Here is a 26,948-nt window from a genome sequence, read left to right on the forward strand (position 1 = left end):
GGAATCACAGATTTGATTTTAGTCAAAATGTGATTGGATGTCCTGTTATTCCTAGGCTCTATGAAATGGGTAAATTCAGCCAAGCAGTCAGCTTAATCAAAGCTGTTTTCCAACTGTGCTGATAATTCCTATAATGCAGTTGTTCCCAACTTCAGACCTTGAGACCTGTGTGTAATAGGGCTGCTTATCACACATGAGCAAATGCAGGTGAATTCTTCACCTGCCATAGTTAGATTTGTATCCTCGTGTGTTGAAAATGGGCAGGTCAGGATATATCGTCAGTTTTGGGATGTAAAATTGCCTGTTATTCTGTAGTCTGCGTGAGCAGTTACCGTTTGTGCCGCGAACAAATATTTTCTGAAGATCACAGACAGATTTTGGTATTTTTGTTGGAGAAGTATAGGGGTCGTAGTGGACTCGAGGAAGTTGTGTTATATAAGACGGGCTGGGCAGACATGAATAGCTAATAGCTTAAACTTCAGAAGCTATAGCCAAGGGAGATCAGCCACAACCACGTCATTGATATTGATTGAGACTGTGATTTTTCCAGTCAACGTGGAAAATGTGAAATTGTTTACCAACAGAAGCAAATGTTTTCATCCTGTGCCAGGCTAGAATATGACTTCAATTCAAACTTTATGTCAGACTCACAAAAGGCCCCGTAGCATATAAATAGTATAAAAACAGGAAGAAAATATGACAAAATAAAACCACAACAGTTCATCAGTTAATTTTAACAGTTCATATGTAGACTACCTCACAAGTGTTTTCTGAGCCTGGATGAGTACCGAGAGCAGTTCTTCCTAGAGCTGGTTAAAGCCTTTATGATGCTGTTTTCTGACTCATCCAAGTGACACATAAAAATACTACATCACATGTCTTAGAGGTGAGAGAACACCAGATACACAAACAGGTCATAATGTCTACATTCAAGTGGAATCAATGGGAGTCGAAAGATCTCATTTAATTAATTTGTCATGATTTTGTTGATGACTCAGAATCATAATGTTCTTCACTGTGTTTTATGAATAAATTATATAATTTAGTTTAAAGATGAATTGAATTAGTTAAATTGAATGCACAATACTCACAATACTGGCTCCTGATTGGTGGACAGAAGAAGACAGAAGCAGCTCCTCTGAGGTAAACCTGTTGAGTGGAAGCTTTCCAGTGGTTGTCTCAGTTCAAATGCTGCAACCTGGGCTGATTGGATGGATTTTTAGTAAACTCCTAATAAAACATCTGTGATCATATGTGTATATAAACAAAGGAAAGTTTGAATTCTTATAATATTGGACCAAAACAGAAGAGAGAAGAAAAAACAGACTCATACAATACAGAGTATTATAAAACCAATCAGCCAGGAGGCAAAACAGGACACATTTGGCTTGTCTGTCACTGAGTCATCATTAGATTTATTATTTCCAGTTATGATAAGCTATCTGAGACATAATGAATAAAGAAATCAGTGTTGTTTAGCATGGCAAGCTTGAGCTTCAGAGCTGTTGAACCCTTCGCTAGTGTCATTACTGAGACTGGCTGTGAGTATTCTCACTAAAATTCCTCAGAGCTGTGAGCATATGGCTACCTTACTTCAGTAGATTGCATAAGCAGGTGTCAAAGCTGGAAGCCCAGGGAAGAGTGAAGGCAAGGGGAAAATATGATCAGTGTGTGCTTAGTCTTGGCTCAGTCCACACAGCTGTTTAAGAGATATGCTTACTGACTGGGCCTCCAAATGCCCTTTTCTTTTCTTCTTCTTTTCCTCCTTTTAAATAAAAACCACAAGATATGTGAACTCAAATCATCTGCTCCTCTCATTTTTATGTAAATCCCTATTTGAGACTGTAAAGATCTTGGTGAAGACATGCTGTGGAGGTCTTTGCATGTGCTGTGGCATATGCTGTATGTCATGTGTGTTTTTGCATGCGTCCGCACACATGGCTGCAGGCGTTTGTGCATGCATGCAAGCATGTTTCTTTTGTGTGTGTGTGAGAGAGAGAGTGAAAGAGAGAAACAGAGCAACAGAGAGGCAACAGAGAGGGGTGAAGATAGTTTGTTTATGTGTCTGTCATTACTGCAGACCAGACCATTCCAAACGCTGTCCCTCAAGCAGGACACTCTTTGGCAATGGAATCTAACAAGCCTCTGATGGGCTCTAAGCCTTGAAGTGAATCATTGTTTAGGGTTGAGTTGGCAGGAAGAGAAATGGCTTGACTGTTCCTCATCTGTCTCCGTCAGTTTTTACCTTAAAATACCCGTCACAAAATGTTGTGGTTAGGCCTGTTTTTTTGGGAATATGGTCATTATTAGTTCATAGTTGCATGCGTATTACTGTAACTGAGAAAGCGTGGAGCCACCGCGTTCTTGACATTTGCAACATGCACTACTGTGAGCAAACAGTTAAACAGTAAAATATCTTCATTCTTTATTTTTTTTACCTTGTAATACTTATTTCTTGTCATAGGACTTTGTGGATACACTTTTAGACTTTTTCCTATTCCTCTTCCTCTTCTAATATGTAAACCATATGTATTTCATGACGTCAGTAGAGTGGCAAATATGTTCTCCACCCCTCTATCATGCAGTTGACTGCAGCGTCAGGACTGAGCAGTGCACTGCGGTGAATAAGAGCTTTCAGAATTTCCTGGTATCGTGTCTGTGATCCTCTTCCCCTGTGCGATATTTTTCCCCTAGGATGGCATAGTCAAAACATAATTCACTTACATTCATTCTGTACAGTCTTTGCCTAATCATAGCCATAACCAACTTATGCCTAACTCTAACCTTAACCCTATCCTTAACCTAACCCTAACCCTAACCTTAACCAATAAGCCAAAATGACCACTCAAATGACTTTGCTATCTTTGGGGGAAAAGAATACTACTACTACTACTACTACTACTGCTACTAATAAAGGACTGATTCAAAATCAAATCTGAAATTTGTCATTTTTCTAAACATCTTAACAGTGCCTACTGGCCCTTTTTCCTTTCCTATACCACCCAGATTGCCTTTGCCAAACTGTAGTTGCATCCAAGCCTCTTGTGCTTTTTGCCTTGACCAAATATACTGGCCTCACTAACGCGTCCCAGTGGAGTCATGAAGTAAGGGGGCCAAGCTGTGTGGTGCCTCTTACACACTGCTGCCGATGGAAAAGAGTCAGCTGAGGAAGAAGAGTGAGAGAGAGGTGAAGAAAGGGAGGGCAAACAGATGGTTCAAACAGTCCGACAGTTTTCTGAGCTACTGTTGCGAAAAAGGCATTAATATTCAGTGGGTGCAAAACATTTGTCTGCCCCCAGTACATGAAAAGAAACTTTATCCCTGCCCGGACCACAAAGGCTGCATTTGATGAAAAGCTGAGAGAAATCTGGAGAGTATTAAACATTTTTCCCTGTCCTCTGTTAGTTAATTGTTGTCCTTGTATGGTTATGCAATTTCGTTTGTCTATTTATTCTTTCAGTGATGATGTGTTCCCCTCCCAGAGTTTGGACAAGCAGACTTTTTAGATGACAAAGCATGTCAAGTTTATGGTGAGCTGGAACTGAAGGAACAAACAAAATAAAGAAAACATATGCAATTCCAAATGCACCAGGTGGTAGACAAAGAAAAGAGCTGCACAGGATACACGTTTAATGATGAACTATCTAGCACTCATGAATAGTGAAAGTTACACCTAGGCAGCTGTTGATATGTGCAACTTTAGCCTGCATTTTTTTCTGAGCTGACCACATCTGGCCCAAAGTACTGGAGCTGCAGTGAGGTCACAGTGATAACTTAACATACAATACACGGAAGTGCACTGAAGATTGTGATTACTGAGGGAATCTGGTGGAGCATCTTAAAGTGGAGAATGCAGTAAAAAGGCCCCATACTCTTGAGGCTCTTGTGAAATTCTGATGTCAGGTATGGACGCTGCCTCCTAAGCATCAGCAGTGCAGTGTTTTGCCTCGGGTATCTCCTGGTTTAAAGCACCACTGATCACCCAGGTGGGAAACATGATTATCATGTGCAAGTTACACAATATTACATGTTTTCTTAGTTTTGAAGTTCAGTTTTCAAGGTGTTTTCCTTTGGAACAGCTAATGTGCTAATGTGTGAAGTACCTTGTGCTGCCTTATATTTACTTATATCCTACTACTGTATGTTAGCCATAGTGCCCGTCTGATATATATTGGTCAGCGGATATCATTGGATATTGGCCTATCACAGACATCACACATCATATTGGTATTTGCTATGTTGACCAATATGCACTGATATAAAGATGTTTATAGCAACCCATGGAATCTAATGGTACCAAGCATGCTAGGAGGTTTGCAAGGAACCTAAATATCACTCCAAAGTAAAGGGGAAATTGGCACAGCCATTTTTAAAGGGCTCTCTTGACCTCTGACCTCAAGATATGTGAATGAAAATGGGTTGTATGGGCACCTGCAGGTCTCCCCTTTGCAGACATGCCCACCTTATGCTAATCCCATGCAGTTTGGGGCAATAACCATGCAGGATTTTACATGCAGTACAAATGTGTTATTTTCACTTAATCTAAAATGGTGTATTTATGCACACTGGGGCCTAAACAGTCTTGGAGTTGCTCTCTTACTCTTGTGGATTGAGTGAGCCTAGTTTTATTCACATGTGATGATGTTAGCCCCCATAGTAGCCATTTCATTGTAGTGAGAGAATTTTTAAAAATGTATTCTTTATTTAAATACTCAGCAATTGACTTGATATTAAACAATTCTGGTTTTTATTTAGCTATTTATTATTTTCTGCGTCATGTTTATTTCTAGGATTGGGTGATGGTGTATAATAATGGTGAATATTCTTTAATTAAGTTATTTGTTTAAGAAAGCAACTTTCTGAGTACTTTTGTTTAGTCATATCAGTGCAAAATTGGTGCACAATCCATACCGAATAGGTCTATTTTCATTCCAGCTCAAAAAATCACAATATCTGTTGCGATATTGGTAATTGGTGAACTTTTTCTGTCAGTATCGGTATCAGTCTCAAAAATCCCATGTTGGTCGGGCACTGGTTAGCTTACTGTATGTGTGAAAAGACTGTGATTCTGTTGCCGTTTTTTGCGGAGCTTCCATATATAATCATTTGCGTTTTTGTGGGTCAGGCTGCAGATGCCTTGGGCTTATTTCCAAATGTGTGTTCCAGGTGCATTAATATCTACCAGCTGTTCCTGAAGGCACACTGACCTGCACCACGGCTATAACTGCACCTGGACACAGACAATAATCTTTCAACCATGTAATTACGTACTTACATGTTGTTGTGCATGCACTGCTACAAAATGAGTAGCGTTTGTGTAGAAGAATGGAGGGGAACATTTTCCTTACAATGTGCTAGTATCAGTAGGATGTGTCTTCACATTAGAATCTCCTTTTTAGCTGGGAATTGTTGCATTTGGCCAGATTACAGTGAAAGACATTGCTGTGTGTATGTGCTAGTTTGTATTTCTGTAGAAATTCACAGTTTGTTGATTGAACTGGTTTTTTGTTTCTCCGTTTGGTCTTTAAATGTAATTGCACAATTTATGTATAGTATGGTGGCATGGATGTGGTCGTTACCACCTCTGCTCTATTCTCTGCTAATAACCTTCTCCCCACCTTTATCCCCGCACTATGTGCCAAATGCCAAACTGCACTTTCTTATTAGTCTTTTAAAATGGCAGAGGGGCAGAAAGAAGCCAAAACTGAGGGTGTCTTCACTCTTGAATGTAAACCGCATTGACTGGAACTGTTAAAGTTTTAGGGAATCTGAATCCAAAATAAATGTAGCAGCTTTCTGTTTTTCCCATTAATATTAAGTTTGTGGAGTTAAAACCACTATACCTATAACAATAACCTTGTTTATACTCTCAGAAAGTAGTCATATTACGGGAAGATATGAGAACTCCTGAGTCCTCTTATTGCCTCAGATCTGAGGCCAGCAGTAGCTAGCAGCATCTGATCATAGTTTTTGAGGTCAGCCATGTGTTTGGGGTGCCAGTGAATGAGGTAATGCATACTCATCAGCCTATGTGAACTATGAGCTTCATCGCGTCCCCCCCTACCTCTGTCCTTCTGAGCTGCATTCAGAAGCTCACTTTTGACGTCCTACTAGCGGTGTCGTGCCAAGGAAGGATTTCATGGTCTGCTGAGGACTTGTAATATCGCCCACTATTAGGTGATCAGCTGAGGCGGCTGTCTGCCAGATATTTTCCTTTGGTGATTTGTGTTCCCAGAGGGTGGGGGCTGTGTTCTGGGAGGGATGCTCTACATAGTAGACCTCAGGGTCACCCAGTCCAGGGAAAATCCAGAGTTGCTTCTCTGCTGGTTTAGATCTCATAGCTTTAGTTTATCAGAATTAAAATCTGCAAGCTTTAGAACAAAAACACGCTATCGTGCTCATTCCTTGCCCTCTTGCCACCAATTTCTTGACGAAAAACGAAACGAAAGCAAAGCAGCCCTTTGATGTATTGGCATACTCTGGAATTAGTATGCCTCCAGTGTGTGAAATGTAGATACATTGTAGAATTAAAAATGATTCAAGACTCTGTTCTCCTCTTTTTACTTTGATCAGGTGCCTGCCTAACCTTTTCATTTTCTCTTTGTTCCCTTTTCACTTTCAATTGGTTGTTGTTACATTTGGAGATTAAGCTTAACATGTGTTGAGGCACATTTGTACACAGGCACATTAATAGATTGATTGTACTGTAGCCTAGACAGATGATTTATCCTGGTGTGTCTTTGCCAGCTTAGAGCGGAGCCAGGACGGTGCTGTTGATCATTCCTGGAATTCTGAGGAGGAACCTCAGCAGATGCCAGAGATGTGCAACACAATCCAGACAATAACATCAACAAAAGTACTGAGATGCAGCCTTGAGAAACACAAAGGGTAAAAGGAGGAAAGTTGATCAGGGAGAGAGTGACTATAATGACTGACTGATTTACTGAACAAGTGACTGAGAGATTGACTGGATAAGAGAGCAAAGGCAGAGTTGCATACAGGCAGGAAGTTACAGAGAGGAGGAAGTGAAGCAGACTGTCGGAAAGACAGAAGTCTCCCCGCCTGAATGTGATGCAGTTACCTTTTTCTCTTTCTATTTTTTTTTTTTTTTCACTGAGAATAGCTGTCTCCTCTTCTGGCTGTGACTTTGGAACTACTCGTCCTAAACTATAAAAAGGACATAGGCAGAGCCAATGGGTGAATACTGTAAATCTGCATGACTGTCATCATCAGTATGAGACCTTCTGTTTGTCATTTCATTTTTTTATTTTAGCTGAAGTTGCACTGTGCTGAAAGAAAGAAGTTTGCATCCAGTGAGAAGTGAAAGTTTCGTTGGGTAAAGTTTGACTAAAGTGATTGATTCTGGTATTCTAGCGGAACAACTGCAAGAGCGAGCTATCGCAGAAGGTGCATTGACGCTTACTGAGTGTGCAGATTCCGTCCATAAAAAAATATTTATGCTGATGTCAACTGGTTGTCATTCATTTGACTTGTCAAAATACCCTATTGAGATTTACTGGACATGTATAATAGGAGCATGGGGTGGGAATATCTAATGTGTTCCAGAGGGTTAAGCTCGTACAGATGTCGCCTCCTGTAATTTAATGTAATCTGCATGGTTGCGTTTCCTCTTTAGGGGCCACCCGGCTTGTCCGCCTCCATTCAGCCAATGTACACTTCACAAAGCACTTAAGTTATTTCCCTATTCATTTATCCTCTTATCCCAGGTGGGTTTGCAGAAGAATGGCCCCAACCCCCCTTAGAGGCAAACACAGGTCAGCTGAGGTACCCTTGTGGATGACGGTTACAGTTAACATTCTCCACATCAGGGGCATTTAGCGGGTCCTGGGTTAGAAATTCCTTGAGAGATGATCATACAAAAAAGGGCCCTTGGCCGGTGGTGGGGTGGGAGTGGGGATCTAATTTCCTTTTCCAAAAGCTCATGAAAAACAGACGGCCTCAGATATTTCACATAAGTACAGACTCTGGTTATTTATCTTCCCATTCCTTCAGTGGTAAAGAAGGACGTGGCTGTGAAGCAGGACTAGCCGTCCCTAATGGCCAGGACAGGCGACTGCACAATAGGTCTTTTTGAGAGGCTTACATACACCCACTTTGCTTTATTATGAATGTGCACACGTACACACATACACACACACACACCACTAACACCCGACACAATGCTCCTCTCACATGCTTTTATTTCCTTTGCTAGGAGGCTTGTGTTTGCATTTGAATCTGCATTTTCATCTGTCAGTGAATGATTGGTTACAGACGTAGATGAAAACCGCTAAGATGGTCTGATGATTCATCCCTTATGGCTGGAAATGTATTTAAAATGCAGAAACTACTGCTGCTAGTACTATACCACACAATATCCGCTGCATTGTTTTATTGTCACATTTCATTTTCACCAAGCTGGGTGCAAAGGCACCACAAACTGACCGGACAACAAAGAATAGGCCTGTGCTTCCTAGAAATAAACGTTTTGGTTTCTATTCACAATCAGAACCGGGTAGTGGACAGAACAAAAAAACAGAAACACTTTTTTTGTCCTCTTTCTCTCACATGGTCACTTTTATGTAGACAGCCATTCACTTATTTTATGCAGTTGTTTCCTGAAATTATAATAACTGCTGAACTGCCAAAGTACATATCTCTGCCATCCAGTAACAATCCATTCTTTTTCTTCTTCTTTGACATCTTATTCTTTCTTCCTCTTCCAGGGTGACATCCAGCAGCTGCTTATCGTGGCAGACCCCAGGGCAGCCTATGACTACTGTGAACACTACAGCCCTGACTGTGAAACGCCCAACCACCACGACACTCCCCAGGCTCAGGAACCTGAGGAAGAGGTCAGTATGTGGAGGGGAAGGAGGTAGAAATAGATTTTGGGAGCGAGTGGGAGTTATAGGGAGGGATGGAGGGAGGAAGAAAGAGAGGGGTGGCTTGGAGAGAGAGTTTGTTAGAGAGAGAAAGGGGGGAGGAATAGTTGTAGGAAGGGAGAGATGGTGGGGGGTTGAGTGAAGGTTTGACATGCAGTACGGGGATAACATGAATTTGGAACAGGGTTGAGGACATAGGTGTCATTAGTAGAAATTGGGAGGCAAAAAATGGAGGAGGAGAACAAAAGGAAGGTCCTGGACAAACGGCCGGGGTTTAGGGCAGATAGAGTAAAGACAGGGGTGGGAAAGTTTGGAGTGAGAGTTAAAAGAGTGAACATGTGAGGCGTCAAGGCAGACATGAAAGGATTGGGGGTTGGGTAGGAGGTGTAATGTGAGATAGCACCGGCCGGTGCACCACTACTTTTAAAGTTTCTTAGTTTCTCTGACCATTTTTTCAACATTTGTCCTCAAACACTCCCGTAGCATAAACAGCGGTCTGTGACAGATTAATAGCTGTAGGTGACAGTGTTTTTATAGACTGCCAATGTAGTAAGAACAAAAACATCTCCAAAAATCTAGCAAACTTGAAACATTTGCTACAAACATTTCCTCTTGGTTTAAGTAGTTTGACAGAGACAGGATTGTATGAGTTTCTCCATGCTGACCCTGATCCATCTCTTATTCCATTGGGTCTTCTGTTGATGGAGACACACTCACATGTCACAGGCGATTGGCGATTGAGCTCATCTGCTGAAATTTGAATTTTATTGCCATTGGCTCCGGTGGATCTTTTCCAGTGTCTGTAAGCCATGCTTCTTCAGCCAATTCTCTTAATTGAAATACAGTGTTTTGTGTTGGATCTTTTTTTTTTTTTTTTGTCTTCATTTTTTTTTTTGTTTTCTTATTTTGATAGTTTGAGCCTTTCTGCCGGCTGACATTTTCCTTCAGTATTTCACTAAATAACTGATGAGCTCACACTGGAAACTTTCCTTTTTTCCTGCCATGAAGTCTGAGCCCACTTTGGAGTGGGTGATTTATATCACTAACGAGTTCTGCAGGCTCTGCCCAGACTCCCAGGGAAATTTAAGCCTTTCCTTCCCCAGCTCGACTCCCAGTACCTGGAAAAGTAGAGTTTAGATCCCTGGATCACAAAATAAAAAAATCAGGAGAGCTGAGCTGAATCTCTGTTTGAAAATATTGGCTGTACAGCGGTGGGTACTGGTCCCGGAAAATGTTGCTTCATCACCAAGTTATTCTTCAGCGCCAAGACAAGGAGCTTGTCAATTCTAAATGGACAACAGGGAGAACATTGTAAATCCAGTTTATTCATACCGTCCGTTTCTGTACTGTTATTACAGGAATGTTCATGCATTCCAGATCCCTCAATATTTACAGCATCAAACCTCGACATTTCTCAAGCAATTTAGCAGAATATAAACCTGTACAAGGGTCATAGGGATGTTCATAGAGCATGGCTTTGACCTTAACCTCTGAAGATAGCCCTTGACCCGAATCTTAGGATGCCTCGCAGTCGACCGCCACATGTCTGGAGTTGGATCGAAAGAGGAAGAGGGAGTGATAAAGTGGGAAGGGGTGGGGGAGGGTCTCTTTTTTATGAGCACACTTCAATATTTATGCCTTTCATCCAAGTCTGTGGTGACGGTCTTCAGCTTAGCCAACCACTTCAGCACCATAAATCTTTATGAATCTCTCTCTCTCTGTCTGTCTCCCTATCTCTCTGTCTGTCTCTCTCTCTCTGTCTCTCTCTCTCTCTGTCTCTCTCTCTCTCTTTTGTGACCTCTCTCTCTGGGCCAGGGAATGAAGGCCAGGCCAGCAGGCCATGGGCTTTTATTATTTTTACGAGTTTAGCAGTTATCCTGGGACTAATATTTATTATTGCACCGATAGAGCAAAGAATATCGGAGGCTGGTCTGTTAACTTAATCTGCCTCGCCTGTGTTTTGACTGGTCCTGCTCTTTTTGAAGACAACATTAACAAAACTTGAACAAATAGACAAGGAATAATTTTTTTGACAGAGGGTCAAAGGACAAAACATAATGTGGGTGGTGGATGATAAGACCAAAGGTGCAACCTAATTTATTTCTTTAACAGTGTTAAAAGTTATCCACATAGATCTTATGTCATTGAGGTGTTTATTAAATAATTTCTCAATGGCGAGCCATATCAAAATGATTCTTCAGATGTAATTAAACTTCTTCAAAATGCAGAGGGCTTGAAAGAAAGCTGCGGTGAACCGAAGTAGGGATCTGTGTTTTGACCACCACTGAGCTCGACACAGAACAACTTACTTTACTTACTTACTTACTGGGTTTTTAAAGGTTATTGAAGTAAAAGTAGCACAAATAAGAAAGTTAACACATGCCCTTTTGGATGTGTTAAGGCCCCACCAATTTGTTTTTAAGGCTGATTTTACCCCCTACTATATGTTTCCCATAAGTTTTTACATGCAGTGAGCACAAACAGCTTGACGTTTACGTTTTAAAGGGCCCATTAGTGAGAGCCAGAGACCGTTCTTGGCATATTGAAGAGGCAGTAGAGGCAGATGAGTTTTCATTGGCATCACATTAACCCTCTAACATCCTGTTGGAAGCAAACAAGAATCTTTATTGCTGTTTGCTTGGTTATGGGCATGAACCTCTGTGTAGGTCATGAAACCTGATGGGTTCATGTGGGTGGGAAAACATGAAGGAATGCTCACTTCATCCATAAGCAAAATTGTTGAGATTTCCATTATGGATGTGATAATTTCCTTAGAATTTAAACGTAATTTTATACTCCATACTTGAAAATGATAAGCTCTTACATGCCATGTAAATAATGTAGGATATGTCTCTCAGACATTGTACTGCCTTATTTACATGATTGCACAAACTGACTGATTGCCCCCTCCCCAACCCCTCTCTGTCCCTTTTCCTGTACAGTACACTAACTATGACTATGGTGAGTTCTATGACTACAGTGAAGGGGAGGTAGCCACTGATGCTCCCCCAACTGAAGGAGCCAAGACTGAGGTAAATACTTACTAACACAATTATGATAGGTGCTGTCATGAATGGGATGCATGGAAACCCACTCTGACACGAGCACACACACATGTACTGACATACGGTCAGCCTTGTCCATCACTTACCCCCCTCATTTTCAGGTCTTCCCAACTATCTCTCTGTCTCATTCTTTCTCTTGCTTCCTGTCTGTCTTTGATGTCATATTATCTCATCATTTTACTTTTTTACTTAAAAAATTTTATGATATATACTTTACATAAGCGCTATTATGATTAAAACAATTACCTTTACCTTTAGTGTGGTAATGATGTTGTGGAAAGGTGTGATGTGAGCAAAATTAATAAATTTACTTTAACAGAATCCATCAAACATTGTAACCCTTTACTTTGCGTGATGTTTCTGCCCTGATTTCAGACAAATGTGGGTGAGGAGTACTACACAGGCGAGTATGATTACAGCACAGTCACCGGCAATCAGCCTGAAACCCCCACTGAGTCTACAGGAACAGGCCAGGTAACTTTTACCTCCTAATATAGATCAATAAGAGGAAATTCTAAACATGCAACCTGCTTGATAAATAACCTGCAGCTGGAGTGCTCTTGTGGCTCACCCGGTGGACCATGCACCACGTACTGAGTGCTTGCCATAGCAGCCTGGGTTTGAGTCCGGCATAGGCACTTTGCAGCGTGTCATCCCCTCTCTCTCCCCTGCTTTTCCTGTCTATCTATATTGTCACTGTCAAATAAAGCAAAAATGCCAAAAAAAAAAAAAAAAAAAAAAAAAAAAAAAGAATCTTCACCTGCAGCAAAATGAGCAGCTAATGCCCTTAGAGGGAGCCCCTCTTAGGGGAAAAGAAACTGATGTCAAAGGAAGCGTATAATAGGAAATGTCAGCGTCAAAGCAATTTAAAGCTGTACTCTGTATTTGATTATTTCAGCAGCAGGAGTCAGCCGAAAAACAGACATTAAGGATTATATATGTATGCCACACATGGGATGTCCATATTGTTCCCAGTAAAAGGATATAATATCATTACCTCATGTATGAGTTGGCGAGGATTTCCAACATTTCCCTATATGCAGCACAACGCTCTCACAGCCAAGTGTGATCATATTTTTATGGGTATTGAGAATTTATGTTCTAAAAAACATTATGTTGTGAGACTTAAATACAAGACGTAAATTGTTAGTTAAGCTTATAGTAACAGTTACAGGTAATTAATAGTAGGTAAAAACTTGAATCAGTTATTTAGATTGAAAATCAGCTGGGCTCTTCAGAACCAATACCTCAGAAAGGATTGAACCTGGACAGGTTGGTCCATCCCATGAAAGATATTTTTATACTGTAGAGGAATCTTATTCCTGAATTAGAGGTTTAAAATGATATTTCTGGAGAACTGTTTCAAATTTTAAAATATAAAGCATCATCAACAACAAAAAGGTATTTCATTACCTTCCCTAGAGGTTGAAACCCATAGAGGCCTCACTGAGGTCAGCCTGCTTCACTCAACTCCTTGATTTCCATGAGAAACAACCCTCATCAACAGAATCTGGAGAAAGACTGAAGTAGGAAAACTTTGTCATTTAATGAACCGTAACCAGTGGAAAATCAGTAGACAGACGCATCCCCTATGTTCCCCCCATATCCTGAATTTGGCAGATCCTGTCTTAATTTGTGCTAAACCATCACATAAAACAGTGCTTAATGAGGAACATCCGGGGCTAAACTAAAACAATACGACTGTATGCTTCACCAGCCAGATCTCTGCTGCGTGTGATGTACCTTGAGGTGGAGAACACAGCTTCAGTTCACTTGAGACATTACAGTCATTGAAAGTGACAGTCCAAAGCACAAACCAAGGAACACGAAACATATCCAGTCTCATTGTGGAACACATTTATCTGATTGCTTAGGACTGTGATGCAGCAGACAACTTTTTGAGCAAAGTCTTAGGGCAACATTACCTATGGACCTAACATAATATACAGTATGATACTGGTGGATGTTTTTTTTTTTTTTTTTTTAATGCCTTACAGTAGTTTGAGGTCATATATGTTTAGCATGGATGGCCTCTGTGGGTAAGGACCCCTAACCTGAAGTAGTGTCATCTTCTAGTCAGTGAATTGCGCAGGTTAATTCTTCCACCAACATGATTTTGCACATTTGATTACTGTTAATAGGTGTATTGCCTTTGTATGTTGCTCAAAATGTTGCCCAGTGCATCCCAGCTCTTATGGCCTGACATCAGTATAGCTGTGAATTGTGGTTCTTTGGGTGCACAGTGGTGGAATGAAATCCTTGTACTGGTATATGAGAGAGGTGCCATGTAATAAAGTACATCACAAGTTGGTGGTTGGCAGTAGCCCGACGTGGGCTTGTGGCTGGACGGCTTATGGTTTGAAGACCTGAATAAATAAACATTAAAGAAGCTAACCAATTCATAGCCTGTTAAGAACATGGAAGTCCTCAAACTGTTTAACATCTACTTCTCTAAACAGACATAATTCGGCCTGAGAAGATTGAATTATGCTAAGACCCCATGAAGTCAACAATTACGTTTGTGAGTTGTTGCAGTGTGTCCAGCTACCAGCTTGGACACACACTGTGAACTATGTGATACAAATTCCGCAAACATATGCAAGGGATACTTACCAAAAATTTGCATGACAAGCCCAGAAATTTCTTTCCATTCTTGCCCAAAATGCTGTTAATATTTGACGGATTATGCTGCATTTTGGGTGTAACATTGATTGGCAGCCCTTAACAAGCTGAATCAGGTCTGATTATCAAAGTAATGCTTGCACAAAAAAGAGAGAAAAGAAAAGAAAAAACTGTACAAGGTTGTTTCATCAGTGCCTTCATTTTTAGATTATAACCTCCTCAAAATCTGTGCAGTCAGTTGCAGACTTTCTGTCAAGCTGATGCACACGTTTTCCCCACAACTGTTTCTCATATTTCTTCCACTTTTCTTCTTGGGAGGTACTGCTTGTCATGGATTGAGCTCTGATTTGCAATCTGTAAAAATTTGCTTTTTTCAGTGTTCAAGATTAGGTTCTCTGACTTACCTCACAGATCCTTCATACTGTAGTTTTACAGCATGAATGTGACATATTATATCTTCCACATTTTATTGATGATTTCTGTTTCTGTTTTGATCCTCTCTTATAAAAGATATCTCTTTTTCAAAACATAAATGTGTCTAGTTTTTGGACATCACACATTTGCATTGCTTTTCGTTGATAGAGGTTAATATGTGATAATAACAATACCTTTTGATATAGCAAATGCCAAGCTGAAAATTAACATAAGAGCATATTGTCCCAAACTAGACACATGGATGTGGTGAAAAGAGTCAAGAGTGGGAACTTTGTGTGTGTCCAATAAAATTGCCATGGTTAAGCAAAGTGCTAATTGCTAATGCTTTAACTATGAGTCATGTTACAAAATCATGTGAAAGTTGATCTGTTCACATGTTGTCATTTCACTAACCAAACCTCCATGTCCCCTCCCACCTCCACAACCTGTCCTCCTCTTTGCAACACTTGGATTGATCCCAGAATTACGAAGAGGAAATAGTGGATGATTACATCACCGGCGTGGAACAGGTTGGGGTGGACCCCACCGTTGCCGTGGAAACTGCTGCCCCTGTGGACACCGCTAAGAAAGTGGACCCTGGCGCTGAAGAATATGACTTTAAGGAATACGACCTGAAGGAGTATGACACCAAGGAGTTTGACAATAAGCAGTACGAATACGGTGAATATGGCACTTATGACACGACTGACGCCAAGCCTACAGAATCGGCATATGAGGAAGAGTTTGGCCCTGGTGTTCCTGCGGAGACAGACTTCAGAGAGAGCAATGTAAGTCAGGGGACGGGGGAGGGAATAGCTTCGGGAATGTGGAGAGATGGAGAAGATGCTGGTGGTGGCATTTGTCTGATGGGCTGCTTGTGGTTTGTTGTTTCTTGTTCTGTTGTTTTCGGGATATACCTCGGAGCATTCTGCGTACACACTCACACACAAACACATGCACTCCACCTTGTCCATCTGTGTCAGTCTCACACAAACAACCAGATGCTGACCCAGCTGTCAGCAGGAGCACACCCTCCCTAACCTCTCGACCCCAGTGACCCCTGCTGTCTAAGAGATTCTCCCCCCCGTCATCCCACCAACGACATATCTGCCCGCATTACCTAACAACAAACTATGACACAGCAAACGTTAATGTCATCAGATCCACCCAGATAAATATCTAAAACCACAGAGAAATATGTGATGAGTCATCCCTGTCCGTCGCGGCAAGTTTCCAGCCTCTGTCCTTCCCTCAGGATCCAGAGTCTCAGAGGCAGGAAGTGACATGATCCCTGTCTGGATGTGGGCTCGCAATCCGTATGCCTCAGGTTCATCTCTATCATCTCCTCTGTTAGTCTGCTCCACTCTTAACCCACAGGACACAGAGGTCCGTTTCATGATGGCTTTGTCAAAGAGTTTCTACTCCAGGCTACACACTATAATCTAGTGGTTTTTAGACGCACTGCTGTAGGTGGTTTGGGAATACTTCCCATGTGAAGTCATTGTATGGATAGTGTCAGGTAACGACCCCTGCAATTGTGCTCAGCTGGGGTCTTTTTTTTTCTCAGTCAGGAAGCTTAATAAATAGGAGTCAGAGCAAAGTCTTAATTATAGCGTCTTACCAAATAATTCTTGAGGTTGATTTTTCCAGCAGATAGAAAAAAGGTCAGCTTTTTACCCAAAGAACTACTTAAAACCCTTTAAGCCTGCACAGCTCTAGTCGGCATTCTCCTGAGCTTTTCTTAGCAGTTTTGTTGACGTATTAAGTAACCGCTACAAAAGAGAAGAAGAGAAGACACCCGTTGGGGCAGGGGATGTGCTCTGTATTGCTATCACTTTTTATTCTTATGTTTGAATTTGTAACTATTCCTACTCCTTGAGGGACACCTTAGTGTGTGAAAACTCACCTGGTTTGTCTTGTGTCTGTAGGTGGGCGGAGGTTACCCGGGAGAGAAAGGAGAGAAGGGTGAGCCTGCTGTCATTGAGCCAGTAAGTGATGAATTATATTGTGGTCTTTAACTTCTGATGATAGACCTTGATGATGCAGGGACATTTTAAACTTATTTCACATTTGAGAGTTCTATAGAGATAATGACAGCTCACATGCATCTTAATGCGGTGTGCCAAGACATCATGAAAACATGACATCATGGAGAAAAAAAAAAAAAAAAAAAAAAACTAATCTAGGTAGCCAATTACCTTGTGAGCTAAATTCATGCCTAAATTCAAACAGCTGTCATTCCCCAGCGTGCTAACTAATTTGACAACTGTTACATCTATCTATCTACCTAATCTGTCTATCTATCTATCTGTCTGTCTGTCTGTCTGTCTGCATCTGCTATTGAAGCAGCTAAATGTTCAGATGAAACGCTATGAGTGACATATTTCAAAATTCCATATAAAGTCCAGCTTATAGTTGAAAGGCGTTCAAATCCACAAAGGCTTTCCAACAATTGCACACAATGATTTATAAGAGCCTGTAAAGACCCTAAATCATATTCATATGCATATTTTCTTGAATATCTGAAATTCTTTTATCTGTTGCCCTCAGATGTCTGTTGCTCAGACAGATGTGGCTTCTCCATTGATTTCCATCTTCTCGTTTCTGTCTATTTTTCTGTTTCAATCAGCAGTGACTGCTATATCAATAAAAATGCCAGCACATCAAACCACAGTCGTCCACTATGCAAGTGATTTTAAAACCTTGTTTATTTTATCTGAAGCCCTCATGACCAACAGTCTCTTCCCTCCTGGCAGAGTTAAAGACAAAGTCCTGGGGCACATGAGCAACCAGTCTCTGCACAAATGTCACAGCACATAGGTTCTTAAGAGGCTCGTCTTACAGTATTTACCACTTCAGGCTAAACACTGACCAAAATAGCAGCTACACTTAAGTTCTGTACCACCGCAGCTTCTCATGAAACGCTTTGACCACACACACGCACATACATTACAGAATAATCTTAGCCAATGTATTGTTAACTCTAGCTTGTAGCTATAAGTAAACTCCTCAACATCAAACCCAAAAGTCTCCACTCTGAGGACTGACAAACTTTTTTTTCCATCCTCCAGTGCCTGTGGATTTACAGCCTTCCCTAAATGCTACTGTATCCACTTTTTCCTTTTTCAGGGAATGCTTATAGAAGGACCCCAAGGAGCCCCCGGCCAAGCAGTGAGTATCACGTTCTCCCACACTCTTGCCTGCCTTCCACAGATGGAGAACAGCTAAAGGGGGAAAAATGTCTCCATGGAAAGAGCGTCAGTCCTGATTGCCTGTGAAGCTTGAGTTGAGAGAGACAGTGAGAAGTGTGTGTGTGTGTGTGTGTGTGTGTGTGTGTGTGTGTGTTTGTGTCCATATTTTGTGCTTTTGCCTCTGTTGGTCTGTGTACATGAAATTGTTGATTGATTGAGTGGGAATGCTGGTTCGTAGTAGCTTGGATTATTATAAACTAAGTGTACATACGTGTGTGTGTGTGTGTGTGTGTGTGTGTGTGTGTGTGTGTGTGTGTGTGTGTGGTTTCAGGGTCTCCCTGGTACCCCAGGCTTGCAGGGTCCCCCAGGTACCCCAGGAGATCCTGGTGAGAGGGTAAGTGGCAATTGGCTTCATTTCAGAGCCAATTCCAGATGTTTCTGAGAAGTTCATTAGCCCTTTCAATATACATTATGATTGTTACTAAATGCACTGTTTTCATTACACCACTAACAGCCAATTGCACTTTTGATCATTGCTAATAGAAGAAAAAAGCACAATTGCCTGAAGCAATTTGAGATATGGTCCACACTGATTGTACAATAATCAACAACCCTTGGAGTAATAGTCCCTGTTGGTACAAAATGTACTGAAATACTTTTATACTGTATAATTAGCCATCCATCTTGCTTTCAAAGCAAGGGCAGTCAGCACACATGTAGAGAAACAGTGCTTCTGCTGTCTACTCCTTTATTGGAAAGCTGTGCAGTGCAGCCTCAATGCCATGGAGTGAATAATAAAATTGGACACAGCTTGCTACTGCAGTGGTAGGGGGGGATTAGCAAGGAGTGGTGCAAGGAGAAACTAGATATGCCCATAAACTGTCAATATCCCAACAAAGAAAAGTTCTGAGAAACCGTTGTGTTGGTATCTCACAGGGTTCGCTTGAACTTCAAGGAGGCTGCTGTAAAATATGTCAACGCCTGAACACTCTCAAAACTCCTTTCCCAGCACTGTGGGATTCCTCTCATTTACTTGATTGATTGGATGACACGGAATAAGTGCTCATCCCCTCTCGAAAGCTGGAATCTCAGCTTGTTTTTCCCAAATGTGGTGAACGCCCCCCCTCCCCTCTTTCATTGCTCTTATTGCTCGCCTATTCTGTCTCCGCACCCTGAAAGTTAACCTTTTCAGTGCTGGCAGAAAAAAAAAAACCCAGACATGTATATCCCAACATGACCAGCAGTCCTCTCCAGCACAAAAAAGTTATTGTTCCAAAGGGTCAAAGTGATCAGAAAATATTTTGGCAATCCACAGTCTTTCCTCCCTCCCTTCATTTCCTCCCATGAGAGACCGTCTTACTGAGGATTGACAGAGCGATTAAAAGTGACGCGTTCCTGTAGTCTTGCGGTTTTCCGTTGCGTAGGGGCCGCCTAGATTGCACGTTTGATCAGCACATTTTTTCTCATGAGCACTCTCCCCAACCTGCCAATGCAGGAGAGCCATGAGCACTAGATGGCGCTATGCTTACTATAACAGAACAGCGGAGAGTGAGTTTTTAAAGCCTCTGGGAAAAGGCAGTGGGAACACATGGCATCAATTTGAGCCAGAAGTCTGAGACTGTGGCATGTGACAAGCCTGCTAAAGAGATCCTGGCTGCTCTGCAAAGACAGTGGATATTATTTAAGTCGAATCTTTAGGATAACTTGGTGCCTTTTCGGAGTCGTTGGTTAGGCTGTATTATAATTTAACTGCAGATTAGTTGTAACAGATTGTCACTGTTGCTCTTAAACAAATGGTCATGCAGGGATATTTCAGAGCACCCATCTGTGTCAGATATAGCGATTTTGCTCATTAGCATAATACATTTCATGAATTCAGCTCAATGCTTTGTTGCAATTAAGCGTACTGTATCCCTAGGCCAACTTAATGCAAAAACACGGTTTGTTATTTTCATGCTTTGTTGTTGCTGGATGTGAGTTTAATTGCTTCCTGGTTTATGACAGTGACTGGCCTGTGCCAAACTGGATAAATGCTAGTACACTCTGTTCTCTATAAAGGCTATGGACTCTACTGTTTGGCCCAGTGATAAAGACCATCATGGAAATTTTCAAAGTTCATCAGTGAACCCAGTGTCTTATTTTCCCTTGTCAGATCATTCCAGTTACCTGTTTTGAATAAGTATCAATAATGCAGACTCACACATCATACTTTCCCATATGGAAGTCACTGCTGCAGATGAAACAGGATGTTCCTGTTTCTAGATAAAGTACACAGTTGTCAGCTTGCTATTAAACAGAGTTATTTATTTATTTATTAAAATGTTTTTCCAATGGATTACAGACAAACAGTGAAATTATCAATACCTGGTGGGAAAATAGAGGGTTAGTTTATGAAGAAATTTGCACTGGATGGGCAAGAACAGATTCCTAACGATGCCACAAATATCCTGGTGCACGGCAATAGTAAATAACACAGTAGGCGATCTTCTGAATCCAAAAACTTGAGGATCAAGGTTTTTAATTGAGCTTCATTAACAGTCAACTCATGTTAAGTCTTTTGAAAACCGTGCCAGTGTCATTCTTGACCTCAGCACCCTATTATATTAGATCTTTAGACATTATATTATCTTTGTCCTGGGCATAGAACCAACTTTCTCTCTTCTCTCCCTCCTCTCATTTCCCAGGGTCCTCCAGGACGTCCTGGTCTTCCTGGTTCAGACGGTGTTCCTGGTCCTCCAGGTACCATTCTGATGCTGCCAGTAAGTCTTGCCTGCCCTCTAGCCACCCACATACCCAATGGGCTGTCTGCTTCATTTCCCTTACATCCACCTCTCATCTCAGTCACTGGCCCGTGAGCTCACTTCATTTAGCAAGTTTACCTCATAGCATCACCAGTAGGCCAAAGTATCTCAACCTTATTTGCTTTGAGTCACAAATCACTTACCTTGTAAATGTCAACCTGTGCAATGAAGTGAAACCGGTGACTGAAGCGTTGAAAGGATTGGTGACAAATATTTGTGTGTGTGTGTGTGTGTGTGTGTGTGTGTGTGTGTGTGAGTGTGTGTGTATACCCATGCGGCATGGTGACAGCTTTACAGGTGTCACAGAACACAGAAAAGCATTTAACACACTGACTCAGCAGGGGAAGCCATTAGTTGTCTCACTCTATAAAAGGCAGCAACTCAATTTGTTTTTATTTGTGTTTCTGCTTTCTGTTGCGGTTGATAGTTCCGTGCAGGAGGAGAGGCACACAAGGGACCTGTGGTTTCTGCCCAGGAAGCCCAAGCTCAGGCTATCTTGTCTCAGGCTAGGGTAAGTATCGGTGGCGCATGTTACCCTGTCCTACTAAATTTAAAGGACATTTTGAGGGATTTTCTTCTGTCTTGATGCACTCTCATTGACTGCCACTTAACCTACACACACAATGCAAAAACATGGGACACGCAAGTTAGGTTAATTACAGAGGAGTTGATCCATGTGATTATACTGTCCCTCCAGATTACAAACACTAGAGAGACTCAAGTCAAGGTTCAGGCAAAAAAAGAAGAATCCTGAACTCATCTTTAAGCAGGGAATCACTGTTAGTAAGTCCTGCTCATCTTATAATAGGTCTATATATATTTATATGGAACTTACAGTCAAATTGTACCCCACTTTACAGCCACCGTGTTTGGCAGTATATGGGGCTGCAGCAGATGTTCACACCCACTCAGGGGTCTCAGTAACTGTAGGACTGTTGAAAAACAGGACGCGATATGCGGCTTTAAGCAAGGTGTGATCTGCAGTAGAACATATGGAGGGGATTAAATGTCGCTGAACATAGACTGTTCACACATTCTCAAAATCCCAGGGAATTGTAGGGTTTCCATAACTGCTATTTAGTAATGTCCAGAAGGTAATTGTCACCTTTCTGTATTCACTTTTTATTCCTGAGGGTTGCCCTATGGGAGAAAATGGCATTTGTTTTGATTTCCATTTATCCTACATTCACATAAAGTATATTACTGAGACAAACCGACGAGCTTAAGTCTTTTTGAAGTATTTGCAGTTGCACTCTGAGAATGTTCATCATCAAAATATGCAACTGTATTATTTTAAGGAGATTTCTGTTCCCATGCTGCCATTTTGCACTGCACTCCTATCTACCATGAAGGACTGCAATGAAAATAAGCTAATTGATGGTGTGGTTTCGTCTATGGTGAGAAATGGTGCAGGGTGTATTTTGCTTCCCCTTGAATTATCAAACTAAGTCACTCAATTAATCAATCAAGTTTACTCTGATGCATAGGTAGGCAGAGCAGTTGCACATAAATCCTGAACAGCTTTCTTGGCAGGCTCCAGATTGTGGCAGACCACTGTGGTAAACCATGAACAAGAACAATGTGATGTCTGCATACTGAGGAGTCCATTCTTGTCAGAGGTTAAATGAGAGGCTTGATGGTAAAAGATAATTCCAGTAATTTGGGTGCCAACGCTGTACCCTGACTGGTTGTTTATGGGCTGTTTCTGTCCACAATCCACAGCTGGCCATGAGAGGTCCTCCAGGGCCAATGGGCATGACAGGAAGATCTGGGCCTGTGGTGAGTCACATTCACACATCGAACCAACCCACACACACACACACACACACACACACACACACACACACACTACTAATCGACCCACCATCCCCTCATTTCACAGTTGATGAGAAACAAAGCAAGCTTCTTCCTCTGAAGGGACATGTACAGACACAGAGATGCACATTCACACACAAATACATACTAATACACCACCTTCATCTGATATGAGTTTTATATGTTAACTGAACAGTTGGTGAAAGCAGATGTTTCCTCCGTAAAGACTACACAGACAACAGTATTTATCACAAGTATAATTTCACACACATTCTGTTGTACTGATGACAGCCTGAACTTTGGTCTGTTGTTCAGTGTCCCCCACATTACCACTGCCTTCAAGCCTTTCTCCAGTAACACATCAGGACTGCACTGCTCAATATCCTGTAATCCTAGGATACTGGAAGGAATTTGTGTACAAGAAAAGATGTTCTTGGAGGTCTTGCCGTCCTGTATTCATGTTCCAAGTTTAAAGTCTTACATTATCTGTCTTGGATTTGCATTAGGTTCCAGTCCAAGCTAGATTATATTGGATCCTTAAGCCAAAAATATTGATGACAAAATATTTTGCTACAACAAAAGCAGCAGTTCACCCACTGGATCATTTTCTCTCTGTATGTATCTGTGTGTGTTTATGCCCTAGGGAGGTCCTGGTTCTCCTGGACTTAAAGGTGACAGTGGAGATTCTGGACCACAGGTAAGATGGACATTTTTTTATGCAAAGAGCCCATTTTCTGTTGGACACATTCTGGTTTAGGGAACATGCCTTTATGCTAACACAAAACCACATCAAAAGCAATGGATTTTGCATAGCATTGGTATATTGCAACAGTGACAAGACAAAGTATTTCTGGTATCCACTGAAGTTGTATGTCACTTTGTAAAGTTAATAATTTGTGTGCTATTAAATATCCTGCTGCATATCCAAATACTAACATGAAGTATGTTTTACATATTCAAAACATTCTATGTTTTTTTTTTTTTTTTTTTTTTTTTTTTTCCCCATTAGGGACCCAGAGGTCTTCAGGGTCCTTCTGGCCCATCAGGGAAAGCAGGAAAGAGGGTAAGAGCACATTCCACTCAGGCTCAGCCAGGAAGAGTTTGTACTATCTCCTGTATCTTATGATTAATCACATTCAGAGCAACAGAATAAGTTTAAACTCCTAGATTTACAGCAATACAGTGACCAGGGAAACGAGCCTGTGCAGAGTCAAATATGGCTTTATTTCAAATAAGTCAGCTGCACTCAATAACAGTCTCTCCATGTTGTGTAAATTCATAAAGTCATGTTTATTTAACTGTAAACTAGTTATGACAACGATAGCATCTTCACTGTTTATTCTTCATGACCATTGAGCATGATTGGATATGTTTCTGATGTGATTTCCACATAGAGTGACATGATACTTGTGTTGTACAGGGTCGTAATGGAGCCGACGGTGCCCGAGGAATGCCAGGAGAGGCAGGAGCCAAGGTACACCCACCACACCATCACCGTACTAATCACTGTTTAGTCAACCAGCCTCTATCTGCTGCATTTGAAAAGTTTGTTAAAAAAAAAAAAGAAATATTTGAGAAAAAAGTAACCTCTAATCTACTTATTGGTAGAGGAGAGTTGAGTTGCGTTGGATTGAATTAAATTGTAGGGCTTTTTCAAAGGATGGATACAAACTGAAATTTTTATCTGACAAAGTAATGCTTCTTGACAAACTAGACTATTGTAGATGCATGTAATAATGAACTTATGTTCTCAAATACTGCTAAATTACATTTCAACTTGTGAAAACAAACTCTTGCAGGAGAACCTGACCTCTTGTTATTGTTCTGTTCCAGGGCGACCGTGGTTTTGACGGCCTCCCTGGTCTTCCTGGAGAGAAGGGACATAGAGTAAGTTTGGAGAGTTTTCAGGTCGACTGAATGGTCAGAGGACCCAGGAGAGTCGCATGGCTGCCATACCCCTTGCCTTGCCAAAGTGTTTTGAACACTAGAATGGATCATTCACAGTGAAGTCCTGAAAGACTTTCAGACAGCGGCGTTGTAGAAAGCTATCAGTCAACAAAGATCACGTCCTATGGTCTGTCATTTCTCCATCCAAACTTTGCCATTGATTAGAGTCCTTGCTGCCTGTACCCTGTCCTTACTGCAGAACCGAGGCTGATTGGTGGTTCAAAGGCCACCTCCCATCCATCTCATGTACACATTAGTGTTGACAGATGTGAATTTTCAACCAGTGGAACTCATTATAGCATTTGACCCAGTTACAGTGGGTGGGACTGGCTCCAGAACCTCTTGGGTTGCCTTTAAACCAGGCTTGTGGAGGAGAATGCTGAATGCTGAGCTTGGAGTCGGTGGAATTTGGGCCTATATGTAGAGAGTAGAAAGAGAGAGGCCAAAGATCACATAGATGGTATTTCTAGACAGACCCTCGTTCCTAATCCTATGCTGAGTAATTACAGGGCAGCCAGAGGCAGGCCAGTGCCTATCGGCCACTATAAATACTCGAAACTATATGGGCCCCGCCAAGGGTGGTGGCCATAATTTGATTAAAGGCATTTGGATTTTCTTTGTTTTCTTGCTTTTTTTGACCAATAGTTGCTTCTGAATTTTAGAGCAGTAACATCACCAAATTTCCGACAGTATAATTAGGAACTTTTTTCTTGGCTGTTGAACAGATCCAGCTTATGTCCGTCTGGATATTGGACAGTTTTTCTAACATCCAGGCCACTCTGCCCTACTCCTGACTGTTGTCGATGCTCTGTTATTTTCTGTCATACATGTCACTGATTATGTCTCTTCCTTTCTCTCCAGGGAGAGCAGGGTCCCACAGGTCCTCCAGGCCCCCCAGGAGAGGATGGCCAGAGAGTAAGTGCCACTTCCACTCCAAATGCCCCTGTCTGTTCTCAGCAGTCTTCTGAATCTCATAGCATTCCTCAATGGCACACTTTTCTCTTTATCTTTGCAGGGTGAAGATGGACAGATTGGACAGAGGGGTGTGGCTGGAGAAAGTGTAAGTGCCCTAATGCCAGTGTAAAACAGGTTTAATAATCTTATGTCAAAAATAAGACCGAGATTACCTGACCCCTTTCTCTCTGTTTCTACACACACACTCAAACACACACCCTCATCCTGTCCTTAACACTCATTTGGCCAATTACTTAAACAGAGCCCCACCTCTTCCTCTCTCCCTCCAGCTCTAGTAATGACATTCCTGCCTTCAAGGCCCATCAGCTTTGTAATCTCATCCTTGCCATGCCAGAATGGGAGTGGATAATAGATCAGAAAATAGAGCCAGGGAATGTGTTGTTACTCATGAGAGGAAAACGGCCACATTTTCCCTAGCTCGGGTTAAATAGCCCATAGCATGGCATGAGCAAGTATTTGCATCTTGCCGTACCCAAAATAACAGCTCATTTAACCGAATATTTGCATACCATTTCATCTCATACTGTCCATAAGATAAAAGAGGGCAGCAAATGCTCAGCATTAAGTACAATACTTATGATGTTCAGATAACAGGCATCTCATTTTAGAATTATACCTGCAGCTACCACATATCACCACATGAGGTCAATGTTTTACATACTCAGGTCAAACTATTTCTAAGGTCATTCAGTGCGTCCACATCATGTCAATTCTTCATCAAACTGCAATGTTACTACAAGGTCATCACTTTTCTCTTTGACAAAAATACTGACATTCCCAAGTGATTTCATATTTTAATGTACGCCAAATTAACTTATTTCATCTATGAAGTCTGCCTGGTCTTAAATTAAACACAAAGTATCAGCAAATTGATCATGAATTAGCATCTTTACCTTTACTCTTTGACCAGACATTATTTTTTCTCTGTTTTATCTAACTTATTTTGTTTTGCTATACAGGGTCCTAGAGGTTTGCTTGGCCCCAGAGGGTCTCCAGGTCCTGGAGGACAGCGTGTATGTACCTTTCCTAAACCACTAAATACTAATACTCTGCATTCGCCAACATGTGTTTGCAGTACTTATTGTCAAATTCACATCCCTACAGGGTCTTCCTGGACTTGATGGCCAGGCTGGTCCCAAAGGAAACATGGTGAGAGTTACCTGATATAATGTTTTTACATTTTGAGTTTGTGTTTCAAACATTTATCTCGAGAAATTCGGAAAATGTGTTGTC

At 41.4% G+C, this 26,948-nt stretch overlaps 1 protein-coding gene across 2 annotated transcripts in view; it reads left to right on the plus strand.

Annotated features, from left to right (window-relative positions):
* LOC115375619 (collagen alpha-1(XI) chain-like) overlaps positions 1-26,948 on the plus strand; it is a 91,806-nt gene that overhangs the window by 16,139 nt on the left and 48,719 nt on the right. Inside the window, exons 5-22 of one of the 2 annotated variants that reach the window (XM_030075081.1) lie at positions 8,727-8,855; positions 11,828-11,917; positions 12,326-12,424; positions 15,469-15,774; positions 16,915-16,974; positions 18,116-18,157; positions 18,509-18,571; positions 20,862-20,936; positions 21,406-21,489; positions 22,701-22,757; positions 23,437-23,490; positions 23,803-23,856; positions 24,214-24,267; positions 24,627-24,680; positions 25,602-25,655; positions 25,756-25,800; positions 26,675-26,728; positions 26,820-26,864. In XM_030075081.1, coding sequence (XP_029930941.1) covers positions 8,727-8,855; positions 11,828-11,917; positions 12,326-12,424; positions 15,469-15,774; positions 16,915-16,974; positions 18,116-18,157; positions 18,509-18,571; positions 20,862-20,936; positions 21,406-21,489; positions 22,701-22,757; positions 23,437-23,490; positions 23,803-23,856; positions 24,214-24,267; positions 24,627-24,680; positions 25,602-25,655; positions 25,756-25,800; positions 26,675-26,728; positions 26,820-26,864 — 1,419 coding nt within the window. The remainder of the gene's footprint in view (positions 1-8,726; positions 8,856-11,827; positions 11,918-12,325; positions 12,425-15,468; positions 15,775-16,914; positions 16,975-18,115; positions 18,158-18,508; positions 18,572-20,861; positions 20,937-21,405; positions 21,490-22,700; positions 22,758-23,436; positions 23,491-23,802; positions 23,857-24,213; positions 24,268-24,626; positions 24,681-25,601; positions 25,656-25,755; positions 25,801-26,674; positions 26,729-26,819; positions 26,865-26,948) is intronic. The other variant, XM_030075080.1, reaches the window with a different exon arrangement.

The sequence above is a fragment of the Myripristis murdjan genome, chromosome 17, assembly GCF_902150065.1.
Source record: "Myripristis murdjan chromosome 17, fMyrMur1.1, whole genome shotgun sequence".
Classification (NCBI taxonomy): Eukaryota; Metazoa; Chordata; class Actinopteri; order Holocentriformes; family Holocentridae; genus Myripristis; species Myripristis murdjan.